This window comes from Tauraco erythrolophus, chromosome 7, assembly GCF_009769465.1.
Source record: "Tauraco erythrolophus isolate bTauEry1 chromosome 7, bTauEry1.pri, whole genome shotgun sequence".
Classification (NCBI taxonomy): domain Eukaryota; kingdom Metazoa; phylum Chordata; class Aves; order Musophagiformes; family Musophagidae; genus Tauraco; species Tauraco erythrolophus.
The window spans coordinates 26,917,159-26,938,075 of NC_141471.1; the positions used below are offsets into that span (position 1 = coordinate 26,917,159).

A 20,917-nucleotide genomic window follows, 5' to 3' on the forward strand; every position below is an offset into this window, starting at 1 on the left:
AACTTCCCTGTGTGCCTGCCTTCCCTAGCTGTGGATTAGCTGAGGGGGAAACACAAAAAAAATTTTGAGGTGAGTTCGTAGATACAGTTATATATATGTTATGAGATGTATATAATATATAAATAGAACCTTTTATATAAATAAAGTTAAAAGATTGTGTGTGTATAGATATAAAAAATACTTTTATACATTATTTATTTCATGGTGGTAGGATGTTGCAATGTGCCTGCTGATTGAATCTGTTGCGCAGGGCCCTCATCCTGGTATTTAGGATTAGCTTTTAACATAGGTGTTATCCAAGTTCAGAATGGAGGGATATACATTGACAGCGTGTTCATTGGTGTGTTTTTTGGCTCGTGACAAAGAGAGGGAGGCTGTGTCCAAGTAAGTACCATGCAGACTTGGCCCTGGCACTCTTTTGTGTAGAGTACATAGGCTATGGCTGACCTTCAGCTTCAATTAGTTTGGAAACTTATTGGATTTTTTTTTTTTCTTTTGAGTAGTATCAGTTCACTTTTTTCAATGTCTTCATTTCCCAAGTCTTTCGGTTGATAGTGACTGGAATGCAGAAAGTATTTGTTTCGACTCTCTACCATTAATGCTTCATTAAACAGAGCAATGTTGGTTTTGGTGTTACAGATAGTGTAGAATACAAGGAGAGTGGGAGTGTGACGCACTGGGAAATAGCCGAATAAGTCATCTAAAACTTGCTGAACTGCATTTCAGATGAGTCTGCAATGAAGTGACTCTTCTGAAATATATTTCAAGGAACTGCCACAGACTCCTAGACCTGTAAACTTCTATTTGCATAGAACAGGAAGGCAAAACGATGTGAGAAGTGTGTGGATGCAAACACTGTGTTTTATTTAGCAGTGACTCCTTCAAGTATGCAAAGCTGTCAGACAGATAGGGTTTTTCACTTTTTTTAGTTTTTCTTTCCCTTTCTTTTTTCTTTCTGTCCCTAAAAAATATCTTTCACTGATCTATTTAGGTGGCGTTATGAAAGAGAGACTTGCTGCTTAGGGTTGCACTAATTGTATCCCAAAAAGAAGTATGTTTGACAGCGTAAGTTGTCGTTCCATGGAAGTATGAGCCAAGGTACTGGCAAAAAAAATTGCACGTTTGGCACCACAAGTAATGCATGTTTATGTAGGAGGTGAAGTCTCTAGCTGAAGAAAACTTTGGAAAGATGAGTAGCCCATGAAACAACGTCTTACCTGGCTGTCTTGGCACATTGTTGCGTGGAGAGTCCCTACTGCTGAACATGTGCATTAACCTGGGCAGGTGGGTTGAAGTAAATACTGTGGGGTCCACCTTGCCAATGTGCTGCTCGTCCTCGTCTCTTATTTATGTAATTGATTCAGTTCAGCAATGGCAAAGTTCTCTGCATGATTATCAACATGTGATTCCCTCCTTCCCAATTTTTATAGGTTCTTCTATTCAGAATAGCACTTGGAATTGCTGAATTTACATAAAATTTACTGGCAAGTGTGTTTTGATGTTGAGGGTTTTTTTTACAAGGCAGGTATGTAAGTGGGAATAGTTAGAAAAGTTTTGAGGTGGAAAAGTACCTTGAGGGATTTAATAGAGCTTCTCTCTCTACCTCTGCAGAGTATGTATTAGCTCCACGGTGCTAAATCTGGCCTCCTTGGAGGCCCCTGAAATGATGGGCTTTGTATGTATATAGTAAATTTCTTTTTTGTATCTCTAATTGAAGGAATGAGAAAAATGGAATATCAGCAAATGAACTTTAGCCAAGGATGTTTACTTCGTTTAGTGGTGAGCGAACAGATTGGCCTTGAACATGTTAATTACTTTAAACTAGTGGAGCATGATGGACTGGAAGCTGCAGTTTATCATGGCATAGAGTCTAGTGGCAGATAGCATAATTTACATGGGAGCTTAAGTTTCTCCTGGAGAGTTGTTCTCACTAGACTGCTTTTCTAGAAGGAATAAACAAGGTAAAGAAAACCCCTGTCCTTTTAATAAGTGTTTTCCTAGGTTGTGTTTCAGCAAGAAACACCGAGGTGAACGATCTTTCTGAGACAGGATGAAATAATTTCTTAGTAATTTTCCAATCCACATCAACATCAGCTTTATTTTTGTGCAGAAAATTGTGGTCTTGTACAAAGACAAAAAGTTCATTGATTAGGTTTCATTGAAATGCTAATATTAAAAAAACCCTCCCGATTTATTATCACTTGGCTCTAAATCTAGAATATGTATCCACAATGGTTTTCTTAATACATCTTCAGAGAGTGTCAATCACCATTGATATGTGGCATCGACGTGTTGTTTCACAAACATGACAAGATATCGATAGTCTAGAAATTCAAACAATCCTGAAGATTTTGTCTTGGGTTTAGTTTTCCTTCTTTTTTCCTTTTAACAAACAACTGCCCGGCGACAGCGGGCCAGGGCCCACTCCTTTGGCCTCGATTGTGCCTCCTCGTGTCTGAAGGGTTTCCGCCACTTGGGGGACACGAAATCTGCTTTAAATCTGGTTTTCTCTGTATCAGAGCCATTGCTTTTTGCCACCCTCCCCCCCCCCCTTTTTTTTTTTTCTTTTTCCTGCGAGACGTGTTTTAGAGAAACAGTGACTCCTGATGCTTTTCCAGACTGTTTCCTCGTCACCCCTCGGATGCCTCTAATTCCGTAGAAACAGCATCTTGCTTTGTATTTAAGGTGTCACTTTAACACATAATGTGTGCATGTTGACCTTAATTTAATTGATGTACAAAATAAGAAAGTTAGTGTTTTTTTAGTTAGTTAGTGTAAAATCTGATGCCTCTAGCCAGTGAAATAAGCACTTGAGCTCTTATAGGAATGAAAATTCCGGCACCTTGTCCCACTGTGACAACTCGGTGTTGTTGAGAGTCTTGGGGTCTTTAAAGGGTGCTTCAGTCCACTGCATTGCCTCACCAGGGTTTAATTCCAATATCGAGACATTTGATCTATTCTATCTTGATTTTTGGTGACAGAATATCCTAGCATTTCTCCCTTTTTGATTCTCTGAGAAAGGATTTTCATTCCTTTGGTGGGAATAGCTTCCTGGACAGGGCTAGTATTAGTTGAAATGTTCAGTATATGAGGGGAAGAGGAGGCTCAGATTCAGTCCTTGGTTTGTTGCAATCAGTGGAAGCTGGTTTTGTTGAGAAGCTGGGTTGTTGCTTCCAGAGGAGAACATGACAGTAGGGAGGGGGATGCTCACATCTTGATATATTAGCTTTCAGAAAGCTGACAGTGCATCTCTGCTTAGACCACCGTGCTAGTCAGAGAAAAATCTGAAATCTGTTAATTTTGTGAAGAGAAGGCAGATCTGTTCGGGTTTTGCCTGAAAAAAAAAATCAAATATTTAATGACAAGACTTATATTACAGTGAATTCTGAGGGCTGAATTGAAAATTTATATGTTTGTAGTGACACTGTCTACCTGAGTTTACAAAAATGGTTCTTCTGGTTTGAAAACATTCATATTTTATTTGTTACAGTTTTGAGGGTTTATTTTTATTTTATTATAAGAATTTCTAAACTTTAGGAGGAAAAACCTGTGGACTCAAAATGCATTTATGCAATAAACGTGTTGATGAAGAAGTGTTAATTGATCTGCAACATTGAAGTCTGCACTATGTTCTTTGAAAAGTTTTAAATATCTTGCTGTTTGTAGTGGGAAGAACAAACCACAGTGTACTGATCTTTCTGTTCTTTGCCTTTGCTTCTTGTACTAATGTTGTAAATGACATTTGAAAAATATTTGTTTCAGTAAAACATTGTTCCTGTTAGGATGTGATATTACATCATGGAAATCCTTTTTTGTTTTGTAAAGGAGGAGCTCAGAGAACTGCGTGAAGAACCAACTGATCCTCAAGCTCAGCAAGAAATAATTAACAGCATTGAAGAAGTTTATTTTTCCAATGATTCCTTTGATATTGTGAAGTATGAGTTAGAGGTAAACTATCTCCTTAAAAAAAAGACAGTAATATAAAAAAAACAAGGCTCAAAAGTATACTTGTTTCAATGAGCCATTTTTCATTTTGTTTCTTACATCTTGCATTAATACAGAATTGTACCCTCCTGCCTTATCTTGTGGGTGTGTGGAGCTTCTACCATTAGTATTAATGTGAGGTTTTATCTTTTAATGTGGTAGAATTAATATCAGTTGTGCTAACAGGTGCTTCATGATTTGAACTATAGTGAAAAAGCCAAAATAGTTGGAGGGGAAAGAAAAAAACGTTCTATATTCTGGGTATTTTTTTAGCAGACTGATTCAGACATCATAATTTCAATTAGAGGGTTTGTTTGTGTTGATATATAGCTTAAAATAAGGTAACTTTGAGGTAATTATGATGTTATATGATGTAATTATTATAATACATTGTTTATCTTAATACTGATTTATTTCAGTATCCATCATTTGAAATAATGGATTCGTTCTGCAATGAAGCAATAAGAATGTTTCTTTAATATAGTTGATTGGTTACTTAATACTACATGTGTATTTAGCGTCCTTTAGTTTCTCACTGAATTTGATTTGTTATTTACATGCAGAGGCTTCCTCCAGTACTTAGTCTTCAAGAACTGGAAGAGTACAGAGACAAATTAAAACAACAGCAAGCAGCTGTAAGTAAAGTTGTTTCCTCTGTACCCTCAGGCAATTTGTTGTATTGTCTATAAGTCTATCCAGAAGTGTAACTGAAAAACTTTTGAGTTCTTCAACACATTAGATATTAAGCATTTTTTCTTTTAATATTATGTTACATGCTTTTATAGTGGAAAATCATATAATCATGTGAAATCATGGAAATAAATCTTGATGATAAGTATTGTAACAAGGAGCAAATGTGCTAACCGCTTCTTTAGAAACTTAATTTTCTGAATGTTCAGCTTTTCCTATGTATTGCAAGAAAAGTACGTTCAACACAGCACTTGAATGTGTAGTACTATCTCTTTTTTTGAGGGATTTCTGGCAACGTAAACCATAAAATGTTTTAAAAATCTTTCTTTAGGGTTGCTATTTTCTCTTATTTTTCATTTGCCAATTTGTTAATCATCCACGAGAGTTTCTGGTGAATACTGGGAGACTTACATAATAAAATGAGTGAAATGTAACAATGAGTTATAACTATAATTTAAGGGGGAGAAATAGGACTTGCAGCTTCTGAAAGGTACTTGTTACATTTCAGGCTTTTTTATTTTCTATTCATACAATAATTATTGATTCATTGCTCTTGTAAAGATGAACAATATGGTACAGGAAATGAATGTACTAACTGCAGCCTTTGGAGAGTATCTGCAAGTAAAATAACAGTAATAATCCTAATTCGTGTCTTTAAATGAATGAAGTGTACAGAGGGAGAATATTGGATCGTTAACAATACATAGACAACAAGTTCCTTCTGCCTAAAACTGCTTTTCTCATAATAAACCTGTGAAGTTTTGTGAAGTATTGGTGAGAAGTTGAGCAAATGAATATTCCATGTTTCTCACCAAGAGATATAAAGAAAGAAGTTGAAAGTAGGTGCTGGTTCTTTGTTTTGTGTGGGTTTTTTTTTGTGTGTGATTTTTTTTGTCTGTTTGATTGTTTGTTTTTTAAAGTTTAAGAGGACATCTGGTGGTGACTTAGTTTTGCAAGGAAATACACTCAAGACTGAGACACAACTTCATTGGGTTGTGCTGGATAATCGCAATGCCTGTTATCAATGTCTTGGCCATTCTGCCTGGATGATGGGAGCTGGCTGCAGCTAGGGGAGTAGTTCCAGTGCACGGCTGCTGCTGAAATGGGAACTGGAAAGTGCGTGCAACTAATGAATAATTGGGATGAGAACTGAGCAGGAGGTTTCCAGTAAATATGGCCCAGATGTGTCTTTCTTTTTGAAAACAAATAAAAACTCTCAAAGCCAGAACTTTTGACAAGAAGCATATGTCTATTTCTTCCCCATCATCCCCCTCAGTCAGGATTGGGTCTTTCTCGTGTCTTCCTTAATCTAAATGTGATTCTGCTATAGGAAGGAATTGTTGCTTGGGTTTGTTTTCCTCCTTCAGCATGTGCTAAGTTGCTAAAATTTCTTGGATGCTGCACATCATGTCCTTGTGTGATATTTCCAGGTGGAGTGTGAGAGACTGTTGCGTGTTTTCTTCTCCTCTTTCAGTTATTTTCCATTTATCTTGTGATATGTCATTTAGATTACTGGCTGTCCTAAAGGACACACTAGTGTCCTTTATGGAAGACAGTACTGCAGAATGTTGTGTTTTGTTAGTTCATCCCTAAAAGTACTTTAATGCTGATTGCGAATAGATGACTAGATAGAGGACTCAAGAAGTCTGTTGACAGATCACACAATACCTCTGCTTTTGGAAAAAACTAAAATACTACCTTTTTCATTTCAGTGCCTGTATCTATAGCTGGCATAGGAATTTACAATAGTGGTTTAGAGATAATTCTGACTTCTAAATTTCTGTAACATAAAGCGCTCAAATGAGTGTTAATTATAAGTAATAGAGCTCTGATTTTCCACTTCTCACTAGCGGTTACCATCTGCTTTTGCACAGCTGATCTTGGCCATGCCTTTGTTTTCCGGGTCACTATAGACTCTCTATTTTCTGTAGTTTTCCCATTACAGTTTTCCATTCCATTGGATGGATTCCAACTCACTCAAGACTTCTTTAATACTTGTATTGTGACAGCTTTAATTTGTCTGATCATCTTAGTACAGGCAATTTAAATTAGGAGGCTTTTTAGTTCTACTGTTTGACTTTTAATTAGTAGACTGATATCCTCAGCTGTATCTTTTTTTCTTCAGGAAATAAAATATTTTTTTTCTGAAGTGATTATGAAAGAGGAACATGTTTTGAAGAAAATTGTTTCATCCCCTTGAAGAATATTGTTGTTTGCATGCTTTGATAACTGCAGCCATATTCATTGCTAGCAATTGCAATTCTGGAGTCTAAAAGTTAAGAATTAAAAAAAAAAAAAAATCCACACCGTTGTATGGAAGATGCCAAAAGGGGTGGTTAGTTTGGAGATAACATGGGATAGTGTTGCTCCTCCAAAAGAAAGGAAAGAGAGTAGCTTGGAAGCTCAGAAAAATAGTATCACTAAGTTCAGGTAAAGGAGAAAAAAAAAAAAGATGGCTGTGGCAGATGCTTGACAGTGTTGAGGTTATTAGTCAAGGATAACTGAGAACTTGCAAAGGAAAAAGCGCCATGTGAAAACTGAAAATGAAACGCATCTTTTGTTCATGTGTACTGCTTGATGAATCCCTTTAACAATGAAGAATCAAACTGCTAGATTTGTAGTAGGGGAATGCATGACTAGCAGGTATATCCATGTCCTAAAGTTTTTACAGGTACAAGGCTAGTGGAAAGAACAGGTTGGAAAAGGGAGGTGAAAATTTCACAGGGTATAGACTGCGGAGAACAAAACTTTAGAGCCCCAAGGCCATGTAGTCTTGTGTAGCCTTTGGCCTGATCCCATCCTTTCCTGCCCCCACCCTGCTCTGGAGTGATTCTTTTGCTGTCCTGCAGAAGAAAGCTTTATTACTTATAAAACAGCTAAGAGGTTTTAAAATCATTTGGTGATTCTGGCTGTGTTTTGATGTGGAAGGAAAAAAGCATAGCTAGATATATGTCCCTTGTCCAGATTGCCAGCTGATGATATCGGAGTACTTTGAACACCATTTATGTGCAGGTGCTCTACCGAAGGATGGGAACTGACCTAGTGGAGCCTCTGTAAGTTTGTTACAGGAATGCTGACTGAAGATCCCAACTTTATGCTATGTTTGACTAAGCAGTCAAGTATGTAAAAACCTCCTCATCTCTCTTTCCTAGTGGTGCATTATGGGCTGGCTGACTGTCATAGCCAGTTTTATTTTATTTTCATTTCTGGGAGTATTGCTCCCCAAGAATAATATAGAGCAATACCAATTTATTTGTCATGTTTGAAACTGTTTCTTCTTAAACACTTGTAGTCCCTGCTGAAAAACAAAACAAAACACGCTATTCTCAAGCTTACTTTTTTATAACTGTTATTGTTGGATTTTTTTTTTTTCAGCTTGTGTGTTTGCGTGCAGGAGACTAATCAAGATAGCAATGCCTGTCTTTAAATTCAGTATAGACAGCAGCTCTCAGTAGCAGTCCACTTACTGTTAGTTCAGAACAATGGAGAGAGTTTTAAAATATGCATGTTCTGTGTGCTAAAGGAAGGGTATCGTGTGCACAGGGTGAATATTCATTTCAACACGGCTTTTATTTAATACAGTATCAGTCTGACAGGTAGGTGTCCTTCTGGCTTTCTTAAATCTGCATGGTAGATGGTTAGCTTTAGTTTGTACTCTAGCAGTACCACAAGCACTTGCAGTGTCTTGTATTATTTCTGTTTTCTATTCTAGCGTGTTCCTTAACAAGCAGAGAGGTAAGGGATTAATTTAAAAATGCCCACTAATTCCTAGATGGAACTGTAAACATTTTTCTTATCTTGTTCCAAGGAAAGCTGATGGTCATTTTGGGGATTTTTTTTTACTGTGTCGTGGCATGTTTATTAATAAATTTGAAACCTACAGAGCTCAATGATACAGAATCATGAACTACTTGTAGAATTTTTATATAGGGATGCCTACTTAATCTAGATTGCTATGTATCACATGTAATATTCTTCTTTTTAAGGTATCTAAGAAAGTTGCAGATTTGATCCTTGAAAAACAGCCTGCGTACGTTCAGGTAAGACTACTAACAGTCAGTTTTTAAGAGTAAACTGCTCCGTTTTGTGCTGTTAATAATGCTGCTTTTGTTTCATTGGAGATTAAATCTAGTAATTTGTTAGTAAAGACGCTAGTGTCTGGTTGGAACTAGCTGTCTATGTATGCTAAACCCGTGTCTGTAGAGTGAAAAAAAACAAGGGTGTATTGAGCTGGAGGCCCTTAGGATGATAAAGGCTTCTGAATATAACCATTTTAAGAAGGCTTTCTCAAAACACGAATTCACAGGCTTGACTGATACCTGTAAGGGACTTGAACAGGAGCTTCTTTAGTGCCTGTATTTTGGAAAGGTTTCAGATCTTTTTCTGTAAGAGAAAACAGCAATGACCTTACTTCAGAGCACTTAACCATAAACCTGCCACTAGTCTCAGGCAGTTGTGAGAAGAAAGCATCTAAGAGAAGACTAATCTGGAAAGAAAGCCTCAACATCTCCGAGAGCAAAGCAAAACAAAACCAAACCACATTAGCTGCCTGCAATAGAATATTGGCACGGCTTCTCTCCTTGCTCCCAAAACATAATTGGAACAGCTGTCATAATGACTCTCTAAAGAGAAGGTGTTTTTTTTCCTGCCCATTTATTTTTAATAATGCCCCTATACATATGGTCAGCTCTGCCTGATTTTATCTGATCTTTCTAGAAAACAACAGTGAGAATTCTGCAAGATGAAAACTTTGCTCTGTTACCAAAGAAGTCTGAGAATTATCCTGTGGTGGATAATTCTGTGTGTACTGCACCTTGTGTGAGCGTTGTCATACCAGTGATTATGGCAATTCTCATTTTGGTCGAGAAGCTGGAGAGAGTGTGGGAGGGCAATGATGGCTGCATTTGGTGCTAGAAGTCTCTCCTGTTGTTTTTTTTTTTTTACTCTTTCCCTTTCCTTTCTCCTTTTATCTCCTTCCTCATTAACCTTCTTGTTGTGGCTCTCTCTTTCTTGCCTCCTGCATCTCAGCTGATACACTGTTGCTGTAGGCTAAGGCTTGTACCTCCTGGGTGTTAACCCATAGTAGATACCATGGAACTGGAATTATTTTCGTCTTTTGTTCTGAGGGCACAACTTCCTCTTCTGCTTGCTTGCGCTCATGGCCCACACATCCAGCCTTAGTGACCTGGCGAGTGTCCCATCTGTGCTCTGATGTTTTTCTGGGTAGAAGTAGGAGTGATGCTGTTTAAAGAAAAATGGGGAGAGTGAGCATTGCTTGTGTCATCTCCTGCAGTAGATGGTGGAAGAAGAAAGCTGTAAGGGTAATATTATTTCAGTTTCAGTTAAAGGAGTTAAGTGGGAGACTATAGCAGAAGGAGGCAGGGTTAGTGTTGCAGTGCTCGAGTCTTCATAAGATAGTGTAAAAGGAAGCAGAAAGGATAATTGTACAGTATCAAATCCTTCTGGTATAGTTTCACTGTTGTACATGTTCAGAATTGATGTTGTTGAATGAGTGCTGCTTTTTCTGAATCCAGCAGCTTCACTTTGAAAAATCCCTCTCTGGAGAATATGCTTCTTGCATTTTGCTGTGTGATGTTAGTATTCTTATCCCAGCAATGTCTGAGTCAGGTGCATGTGTTTTATACCAAGCGGTTCTTTCAGATGTTCCAAAGGGGCAGTTAAAAGATTCTTACTGGCACAATGGATTTTTAAAAATGTTTCTCAAATGCCCATTGCCTGATCAAGTCAATAATCCTTCAGTGTTACTTATGGGCACAGGTTTGCACAGAGTTATTCTTGTTAGTAGTCTTACTTACTACAGATTTCTGGTGGGCATCATAGGACTCACTTTCCCACTGATTCATGAAATGAACCTCCTGATGTGCTTTCAGTGTCCAGTTACAGTAACAGGTCATTAGAAGAAGCAAAAATGCAGTTGACTCTGTCTCCTGGGCATGTTTCCACTGTGCAAAGGAAGGTGTGGGGATTGTTATGGTTTGTACCCCATTTCTAGTACGAAGTACTGGTCTAACAGGCACTACTTACTGCGGGCTGAGAGAGGCATAGCACAGACACAAGGCAAGGGATTTGTAGTTTTCCCTTCTCCTTAGAACGAAAGGCATGCTTCCCAACCAATGGGCAGAAGATTATCTTTGAGAATAGAGAAAGTGTATTCAGCCCTAAATGCTGAAGAGAAGACTCCCTCTCTGGGGACCGTTAGGCTGCACTCTCTCCCTGTGCCTCCCCATCCAGTCACGTTCAAAGGAGAGGTTTTACAGAATCTTTACAAGAGGCAAGACTGGAATGGAGTTGCTCCGCATTGTGTGTGTTTCCTCATGAAAAGGGAACAGTGGCCTTTTAACAGCTCTGACATTTGCAATGTATGTTTTTAGTGAGAAGTAGGTACTGAGGACAGTAATCTTTGAATTTGGTTTCTTAAGATATGATTCTATGTGTATCATAGAATGGTTTGGGCTGGAAGGGACATTAAAGATCACCTAGTTCCAACCCCTCTGCCACAGACAGGGACACCTTCCACCAAATCAGGTTGCTCAAAGCCTCGTCCAACTGTCAGCAACTGTCATTTTCCCAAAAGCAATGTTGGTAACATAAAGGATGAACTGGTTTTGTTGAAAGATACAGCTTGGTGATTTGTCAGAATTACTTGCATCTTTGGAGAATGACCAGGAGCTGATCTTAAACTGAACTAGATTTTAAACTTGTTTTTGCTTGTCATGTCTTTAGAATTACAGTAGTTTTCAAAGTGAGTCTCCCTTCTCCCCATGGAAAGCACTTGATATGTTTTAAGCAGTATTTAAAAAAAAAAATTTCTTTTTTTTTCTTAGCATGGGGAGAGCATTCACTTTTCTACAGTGCTGTTCCTAACAAAAGAAATCCTAATAGGTATATTAAAAAATTTATTTTTTTAAAGGAGTTGAGATTATGCTAGGCATTTGGCAATGTCAAAATCAAGCTAAATTCAGGTCACCTGTGCTAAAGAGTTTTCAGCTGAAATTCAACGGGATACAACTAATGTTCGTTATGAAGTGACATCTATTCCATTGGTAGAATATAAGTGCTTCTAAACAAGAAAATACTGAGTGAAACATGATTTTTTTGTTGTTTGTTTTACTGCTCTCTGGCATATTAATGCAAATTAAACCCTGTGCTTCTGTCCCTGAAGCTTTGATCATTCTGCTGTGGTGCATTAATGTTACAGAGATTTTTAGGCTAAATTGACAGCACATAAATGTAGAGGGTCCCACTGCAATGAAAATGGATTTCAAGTATCTTTCTTCAAAAGAAAATTGTATTTTAAAAGATAGTTTATATTAATGTTATATTCCAGTGCTTAGCATATATAAAATGATGAAACAAATTTAGAGTTTGTTACAAATAAAGTAACTCTACAAAGTTATTATAACATCTCAAGAGAAACCTACTAATCACTAGTCTTTGCTGGTTTGTTAGCGCAAATTTAACTTGTATATTTTTTAACCTGTTGTCTCTCTGTAGGAACTTGAACGTGTTACATCGTTGCAGACTGGCCTTCAGTTAGCAGCTGTTATTTGCACAAACGGAAGAAGGTATCTTGCTTAAATAATGGCAGAAATTGAAAGAGGGAAAAAAGTATTTAAGAAGAAATCTGTAAACCTGGAAAGTTTGCTTGCTGATTATGTTTCCTGTTCATGTGCTGAATGGAATTAGCAGTAGTAAAGATACTGAAACAAATAACAGCTGCTTTCTGTCTTGCAGCTCTCACTTTTTTCAGTTGGGAGTTCTCTTTAAAACAGGAACCTTCTGAGATACACCATTGATCCACAGATGAGTTTTGTGGAAGGGAAAACGTACCTTTAGTAGTCTGTTGGTACAATCTCAATTTCTGGGTTTTCCTAACAATGCTGATAATCTTATTTTCTAGCATGTATTCTGATGAACATGTTAGAATTTATTATAAATAAGTTTTATTTTACCTATCATTGAAGATTATGTTCATTTTTAACTTTTGCAGACACCTGAATATAGCAAAGGAAGGCTTCACACAAACTAGTTTGGGACTTCTTGCAAATCAAAGGAAACGACAGTTGCTCATTGGACTGCTGAAGTCTCTGAGAACCATAAAAACACTGGTATGTACAATTGTTTTTGTTCAATGGCAAAATATTTTTCTTTATTTCTGTATAGTTATCACTTGTTTTTTTTTCTTAATTTTATTTTTAGCAAAGAACTGATGTGCGTTTGAGTGAGATGTTGGAGGTAAGTCCTTGCCAGATTGTTATGGTTTGAAGCTATTCTAAGTCTACTTTTGTCAGTCATCTCAATTTTGTCTCTTCTTCACTTCCTCTTGCAAACAGGCTATGGGTGTGTGCATGTGGTGAAATTGGATTTTTATTCTTCTTTCTAATGTTGTGAGAAGTACTTCATATCAAATTAGGTAGCCTCTGTGCCAGAGGGGGAGTATTTTCTGTCAAAGACTCAATCCTGCCTTTAGATCTGGGCACTGAGGTGCAAGTTAGTTCAGTAAGAGTGCTGTGGAGTCTTCATCGCCTTCCTTACCCTCAACTTGTACTTCTTTTCTGGCCTTAGCTTGATATTTGGAAGAAAAAAGGTGGTGAGATTTAGCTGATTGTTGTTATACTGGGTCTGGATAAAGTACTTCTACTGGTATATTACTGTCCAAATTTATATGTGGGCTCCCTACTTAGTATTTTATTTGTATGTGTAGTAGCTTCTCTCCTTCTTCATTGGGTTGGCTTTTTAACGGTCAATTGTAGAATACATTGCAGCATGCAGGCCATGACACTGAAAATTCTACTGATACAGTGGAACTACAGAAGTACTGCCTAAAAATGTAGTAGATAGTGCACAGAGCAAAAATAATCTCTTGCCTTAAGGTAATTAAATTGTACGAAATACAACGTCAGGGTTTTATTGACAACTATATTTTAATCATGTAATGTAACAATTTTGACCTGCTAGTTTGCCAAATATTTACAGCTAATACTGGATGGAACGTCATTATGATAATCCCTAGTTACTAAATTTGGAAATTGAGCCTTAATAAATGTAACTCTTCAGATTCTTTGAGTTTAGTTCCACCTTGGGTAATAGCTCTTGTCTCAACACACTTTCTTATTGTTTACCAAGCAAGAATGTGTTAATTCACAGGCTGCCTAAACATTGCCTTTTGCTCAGTAAACCCTGTACAATGATTAGTTTTTCATTTCTGTGCTGTATTTTGTTGCACATGAAATCAGCACTTTGCCGTCTGCTGGTAGGAGTTGTGTTGTCTTGAGACAAGAGGTGTGGGTGTTGCTTCCACACACAGACTCTAACGTCTGATTATCATAATTTGCCAGATGATTAAATGTTAAGGGCTTGAACTGCCCTTTCTGGCTAAGTGCAGTTTTAGAGCTGTGCTCAGTGTCTGCTCCCAATAAAGTATGTCAGATGTTGGCTGATTTATTGTCTTTACTCCAAGAAGTTAGTAGCTTGGAATATGCATGAGAGCTATTAGTAGCCATTCACAGAGGAACATTTAGATAGGGTTCCCAATTAAAAAAAAGACTAGACACAAAGCTAGTGTCTAGTAACTATATAGGGGTGAGCTGCATCTGGAATTTATTAGTAATATATGTCATGCAAGCAGGCTTTTTGATTTAAGCTTTGTTAGGCTTAACAGAGCAAGTACCGGGTTTTCAATGGAGAAAGATGCAAAGAGCTGTAAATGAAGCAATCATTTTAGACCAACGTACCGTTCTGTTTTCACCTGATGGATAACGTGTGTGGATTTTTTTGTGGTTTTGCCTAAACTTGATCTGCATTAGAATGCTGCTGTTAAAACCAATTTCATTTTAGAAACTCCTTTATGATAATAGCCAAATATAAATTGCCCTTGCGTTTTTACTTTTCAGTCAATGGCTTTGAAATTCCAGTAACGGCTTTGCATTTGAGCACGTAATAGGTGTAATTAGGACAAAAAAGGGAAGCTCTTAGCTGTTACAGAGGGTTTTCCTTCCTCCGAGAGCCTTTCTGGCTTTATATCTAATAGAATACAAAAACAGTAGTTATACTCAAGGCACTGCCCATGTTCTGTTGGCAAGATCCCGGGGTTTTACGTTTTTGTGTGTATGTTTTTGTTTTGGCTTTGTCCTGATATCTTTATTTACTTCTTGATTGATTGGGTCTAGCTATTGGATAGTCTTCTTATAAATTAGGACAATATTTCTGTATTTTTTTCTAAAGTACATTATTTTTATCCTGGGGCCTTGTATGAGCCAGTTGTCTTTAAATTCCTTTCTAATGAGCTATAGAATGTGTCACATGAAATAGTGTTTTTTTGGGCATAATGTTGGAGTGTGTCCCTCATCTCTTTTTTGGTTTTGTAAACTATGGCAACAGCCTGCCAGTGCCTGAACTTACCTCTTTCCTTGCTCATGAATAGGTCATATTGTATTAACAAAGGCTTGAAAGTTAACTGGGAATATGTCAGTTGTTTTGTAATAAAAACTTTCTGATATCTTTTGTATGAATGCATAAGGAAACAAAACAGCAAGTGATTTGCACAAGGTAATTTGATACCTAGTGTTTTCCAGCGTTGCTAACATGCTCTCTGTTTCTAGTTCTAAACTGCTTGCACATTGAGATCGGCAACAGACCCTCACTCATTTCCATGAACTGTACTGTATAGACGTAAGAGACAAAATATTTTGTTCTCAATGTTTATACACAAGCATGCAAACAAAAATGGGTATTGCAGTGTTTGCTTCAAAAGCCAAATTAGTTTTGCTTGTATTTTGTCCTAAGGAAGAGGACTATCCAGGAGCTATTCAGCTGTGCTTGGAATGCCAGAAAGCTGCAAGCACTTTCAAACACTACAGCTGTATAAGGTAAGGTGACATTGTGCAGATTTCAACTTCTGCATGATTTTATTTGTAAATGGTACAAAACACGATCATTAATTCTCATTTTCTAAAGCAGCGTTGATTAAAATTTAATTTTCTGTTTAGAAAAGTAAAATTGGGGTTTTTATAAAAGCATAAGCATTATTCTTATAAGCATAAGCATTCTGTTCAGTAAAAGCATAAGCATTCTCAGTAGCTTCTGCCCATGTTCTGCCGCTACTAACCAGTCTTCACAATCATAACACTACATAGTCTATGTTTGGACTATGTCATTGTTTTGTATACTGTTGTAGCATGTTGGCAGGTAAAGTTTCAACTAAGGCTGAATTGTAACTGTGCTACAATCTGCAGCCTAGAGATACCTGAGCTAATTTTTTAATAAGCAAGTTTATATTCTGGAATTAATTTACCCACAGCAAGATGACTTGTGGAGGCTAACTTAACCTAATTCTTGGCAATTATCGCAAGTGCGAGCTTCATGCTGTCGTGGAGAAATTGCTTTCAGAACCAGAACAAATTCGAATAGCTGCAATTCCTAGCTTAGAATAACTTGATGTTTCCATTGATTTTTAGAAAGGAAAAAAAAAAAGTAAACGTTAAGTTCAAAGTCATAATTGATATGACAGTAAAGGAGTAAAATGAAGTTAATTTTGGTATTTAATCCAGTAAGAAGATCATTAGATTAATTAGATTTTCTTTTTGTGTTATTTTTAATTAGAATTTTAAATTGATGGGTAAAGTTCTGACATTGTTTAATCACCTGTCAGAGTGCTTTCTGACTTAGAAGGGCCAAAATCTATGAAAACACATGCTTTGCCTCCCTCTGTCTTCTAAATACGTGCTTTGTTGCAACTTCAGAGTAATTACCCATAGTGCTTGATTTCAATTTAGGATCTGCTTTTGAGGTACAGTTGTTTTAGGATCTGAGGATGCACCAAAAAGTGTATGAAGTTAGAAATTGTACCTGAAAATAAGTTCCTCTCTATTCAGAAGTCAGATTTCAAAGCTGCTTATTGCTTTCTTTTTAGCTCTATAAAACTTGTTTGTGGATATAAATTGACTGCACACCCAACATTTGCCTACATATATTAAAATTTTGAATCACTTCCTTATATAGGAGTGAATTAAAACGATTATTTATTTGAACAAGGAAGAATGACTATTCTTGACTATTGTTGACGATTTAGTTGTTGAGAAGCAATCCGACTCCTGACACAACTTTTGTTCCACTTCACTCTACCTTCTGTAGAGAGATGAGTCTTGCAGTCTTCGATATCTTCTCATCTATACTGTTCAGTAAGCTCTCCTTAGCATTTATTGCTCTTTCAAATGCTCTGTGGCCCCAAACATTAATCTGATTTATTCTGCACATCTGCTGCATTTTTTTATTTTGGAGAAATTGGCAACATTTATTCAGCTTGAAAAGGCAGCTTGATTTCTTAGAATCTTACAGTGCTCATCTGGAAAACCTTGCTCTTTTGAGATTTAGGATAAATTACACAGTTTCTTTGACTTAAATTCTGTTTTGTGGAAATGACTGAAGAGTTTTCGTTTAATGTTAAATCACTTCAAGCTTTTATTGCAGTTTCAAAGTTTATCTCCACTACACTATGTCCAGTATAGCAAAATTTGAAACATAAATAGTTCATGTTTTTACCATTTGGAATGTTTAACTGCAAAAGTCATACTATTTTAAATCTGATAGCATATTGACAAGATACGTGACAAATAGCTGTGAGGAGTTACTTTGTTATTGCACTCAAAGGATATCCTTGTACCCAAGAAGACAGTTTCTTGAAAGAAAGGATGATGACAGAAAATTAGCGCTGCTTCTTCATTCTGAGAGTTTTTTGAGCTTGTTTTTGTTTGCATTGTGAGAGTAGAATGACATTTTAGCTATAAATCCTAGCCCAAGTGCATACATTTCAGTCTCTGTGCACTGTTTTACTTGCAGAAGACTGTGAGAATATGTATTGTGTGGAATAATGTCTCACTAGCAAGGGATTGGGCTGAATGAATAAATAGATTTTTTTTTTCCATTTCTGTTTAGGACTCCAGTAAAGACCAGCTAGCAAGAAAACAGACACGTACTAGCATTTATAACATGTACATTTATAACATGCCCCCTTACATGTGGCATCACCTCTGTATCTTACCATGAAATTTTCGCAGTATCCCTTTGTCCGCTGTCCACATGTCAAGAATCAGTGCCTTCCTTTGTACAATCATTCTTCACATTTTTCTTGCTAGATGGCAGTAGGAATTGGGTGTAACTCTTCAACAGCAGGAGATTTAAACCTTTCTGTGAAGTGTGTAGCTTTTTTATTTTGGTGTATACATAATCTGAAGATGCAAGCGCTTCTGCTTCCCTGTAAAGACTACTTTGGTTTTAAGAGTGGCTGCTCATCCTCCTTTCAAGTAATAGACTGGATATCTATTCTTTTTGTTCACCATTATCTTTTTCCTATGATTGTATTATGTGAATTGTTTTTGTTTAAAAATAGAAATCAGTCTTTTGCCTTCTGCTTGTTGATCAGTTCTGATGTGAGTACACTCCCTTGAAAACCTGTAGAAAAATGTAGTATCAGTTGCATTTGAGTTGAAATGTTACTTCACTTATGTTGCAATAATGTGCCTCCAAAAATGCACTAATTTAGATTTGTATGGATGAGGATGCAAAAAAAGACTTCTAATACATTTTTTTATGAATGAAATTAATGTCTTGAATTACATTCTCAATTATGGTAAATGGACTTTCTTAATAATCATGTAGCCGTTATGTCCAAGCACTACCTTTAATTCTGGCTTAGAAAATACATATAGATTTAGCCAGACACAACATCTGTACATTTTCACTTCAATACTTCATGAAAGTTACTTTTCTTTTGAAATTTTGAGATTGCATCTTCTTTTCCTAAATTAGTCAGCATAAACGTAGGCTGTATTCTTGCAAACACCTCCATATGTCATAGTTTGGTTGAATAAATAAGCCGTGAATGTGTGTATTTAAAATCGTTGCTTGAGCCCTCGCTTCAAGCAACTGTCACAGGAGTTGAATGGGTTGAATGAATGAATCTACGTGTGTTTTTGATTTGATTAGAAAAAGTGAAGAAATCCTTGATTAGCAGCAGTGTGTTCATGGCGTTTGTTTGAAAGGAATCATTGTCTTGTGTTTACATGTACTTGGTGCCATTAGGGGCTTTGTGAATTTTCGTAGGACTTAGAGCAATACAGTTGCTTAATTTGTCAGTTCAACATGAGCCGGCAATGTGCGCTGGCAGCCCAGAAAGCCAACCGTATCCTGGGCCGCATCCAAAGAAGCGTGGCCAGCAGGTCGAGGGAGGTGATTCTGCCCCTCTGCTCTGCTCTTGTGAGACCCCACCTGGAATATTGCATTCAGCTCTGGAGTCCCCAACACAAGAAGGACATGGAGCTGCTGGAGCGGGTCCAGAGGAGGGCCACGAAGATGTTCCGAGGGCTGGAGCACCTCTGCTATGAAGACAGGCTGAGAGAGTTGGGGCTGTTCAGCCTGGAGAAGAGAAGGCTCCGGGGTGATCTTATAGCAGCCTTCTAGTACCTAAAGGGGGCCTGCAGGAAAGCTGGAGAGGGACTTTTGACAAGGGCATGTAGTGATAGGACAAGGGACAATGGATTTAAACTGAAAGAGGGGAGATTTAGATTGGATCTAAGGAAAAAATTTTTCACTGTGAGGGTGGTGAGGCAGTGGAACGGGTTGCCCGGAGAAGTTGTGGATGCCCCATCCCTGGAAGTGTTCAAGGCCAGGTTGGATGAGGCTTTGGGCAACCTGGTGTAGTGGAGGGTTTCCCTGCCCATGGCAGGGGGGTTGGAACTAGATGATCTTTGAGGTCCTTTCCAACCCTAACCATTCTATGATTCTATGCAGAGACTACCTGTGTCTTGCATTGGTTTTTGCTGATGTCAGCAGCTTCTGTATTTTAGACCAGTTAATTTCAACATGTAAACCAACTACATATTTATGCACAGAGGGTGATGGTCTATACTGTACCTAGTTCTAAAGATGGAAAGGAGAGTGATTCTGTGCACGGAGCAAGGTTCTTACTCTCGTTCTAACATCATCTTGCTGGCTAAAAGAACTGGAGTAATGGGGGAAACATCAGCTCCAGCAGGAGATGTATTAACATGAAATTGTTATGGAAGCTTTTCTGTTTGAAGACTTGTTGAATGAGGAGAAACAACAAAGAAATATTGGCTACTTGATTTAGTGTTTAATGCCAGCTCAAAAACTGATGCAGTTTTTTTCTGTTTAAACCTTTTTTTGGAGGGTGTTGTATCCAGGTTATCTTACAGAACAAAAATAGGAGGGGCGATGGGCATATCATTTAAGTAGGGAGAACTAGGTAGGGAAGCTAGAATCTTATCTTTTGATAGTTCTAGAATCTATCTTTTAATAGTAAACGTAGGCCCCTCAGGACAAGATTTAGAGCATAGAAGTAAGTTGTCTAAAATCAGGTATGGTGATTATCACATGAAAACTCTGTGCTTTCCATGCTTCAAGAGAATATCCTTCCTATTTCTTGGTTACTTTGACCCTTCCAAACAAAAATATACTAGTCATGTTTTGTGTCTTATTTTCTGGCTGGTGTTCTGAAGTCTTTAAAGCCAATTTTTGGAAAGGACCAATTGTGCCTTTCTTTGTCCTAAATAGTTTCTCTTATGGTAGATGTTTTTATTAATCTTTCTATACCAATTATAGCTCAGAGAAGTGAAATGATTTTCTTAAAAAGATTTTCTGAGGATTGTGTACGCTTAATTTTTATTTTGATTTTTTTCCTATGATGTTTCTGTAAGGAGTTCCTGAGCAACAAATGGAAGTTACTATACCATAGTTTTCAAAAACTTGACAGCCTGACCTTTCTGGCTATGTTCTGCTGTACACCAGAGTGCCAAATCAAAACATTTAGAGAATAAGTTTCTTGGGGGCTGGAAACATCTTTGAATGCTTGACTAAATCCCAGCGGGATGGGGTCTTGTATGGGTCCCTGTATGCTGTTGCATTAGAAACCTAGGATAATGTCCTGCTGCAACAGATACTTTAATTTCAAGTGTTAGGAATACTGCAAATGCCTCTGCCAAAGGCCTTTCAGTAATAACAGCAGTGTAACTTGCTGTTACTGTGTCAGACTAGCATCACTAGTGATTTATGATAAATTACTGTGTTGTGGCTTGGTAGCAGGCAAATGTGTTTTTTGGAAACAAGAAACTTGGTGTGAAATGTTAATATGACCATTAAACATTATTTTCTTTCCTTAACAGTGAGTTGAATTCAAAACTGCAAGACACCTTGGAACAAATAGAGG

The 20,917-nt window shown here is 37.4% G+C and overlaps 1 protein-coding gene across 2 annotated transcripts in view; it reads left to right on the plus strand.

The window, feature by feature from the left end:
• Positions 1 to 20,917, plus strand: part of VPS50 (VPS50 subunit of EARP/GARPII complex) — a 92,909-nt gene that overhangs the window by 6,923 nt on the left and 65,069 nt on the right. For both annotated transcript variants that reach the window (XM_086614543.1, XM_086614544.1), the window contains exons 3-10: positions 3,826 to 3,948; positions 4,548 to 4,619; positions 8,661 to 8,714; positions 12,190 to 12,260; positions 12,686 to 12,803; positions 12,895 to 12,930; positions 15,481 to 15,563; positions 20,874 to 20,916. In XM_086614543.1, coding sequence (XP_086470669.1) covers positions 3,826 to 3,948; positions 4,548 to 4,619; positions 8,661 to 8,714; positions 12,190 to 12,260; positions 12,686 to 12,803; positions 12,895 to 12,930; positions 15,481 to 15,563; positions 20,874 to 20,916 — 600 coding nt within the window. The remainder of the gene's footprint in view (positions 1 to 3,825; positions 3,949 to 4,547; positions 4,620 to 8,660; positions 8,715 to 12,189; positions 12,261 to 12,685; positions 12,804 to 12,894; positions 12,931 to 15,480; positions 15,564 to 20,873; position 20,917) is intronic.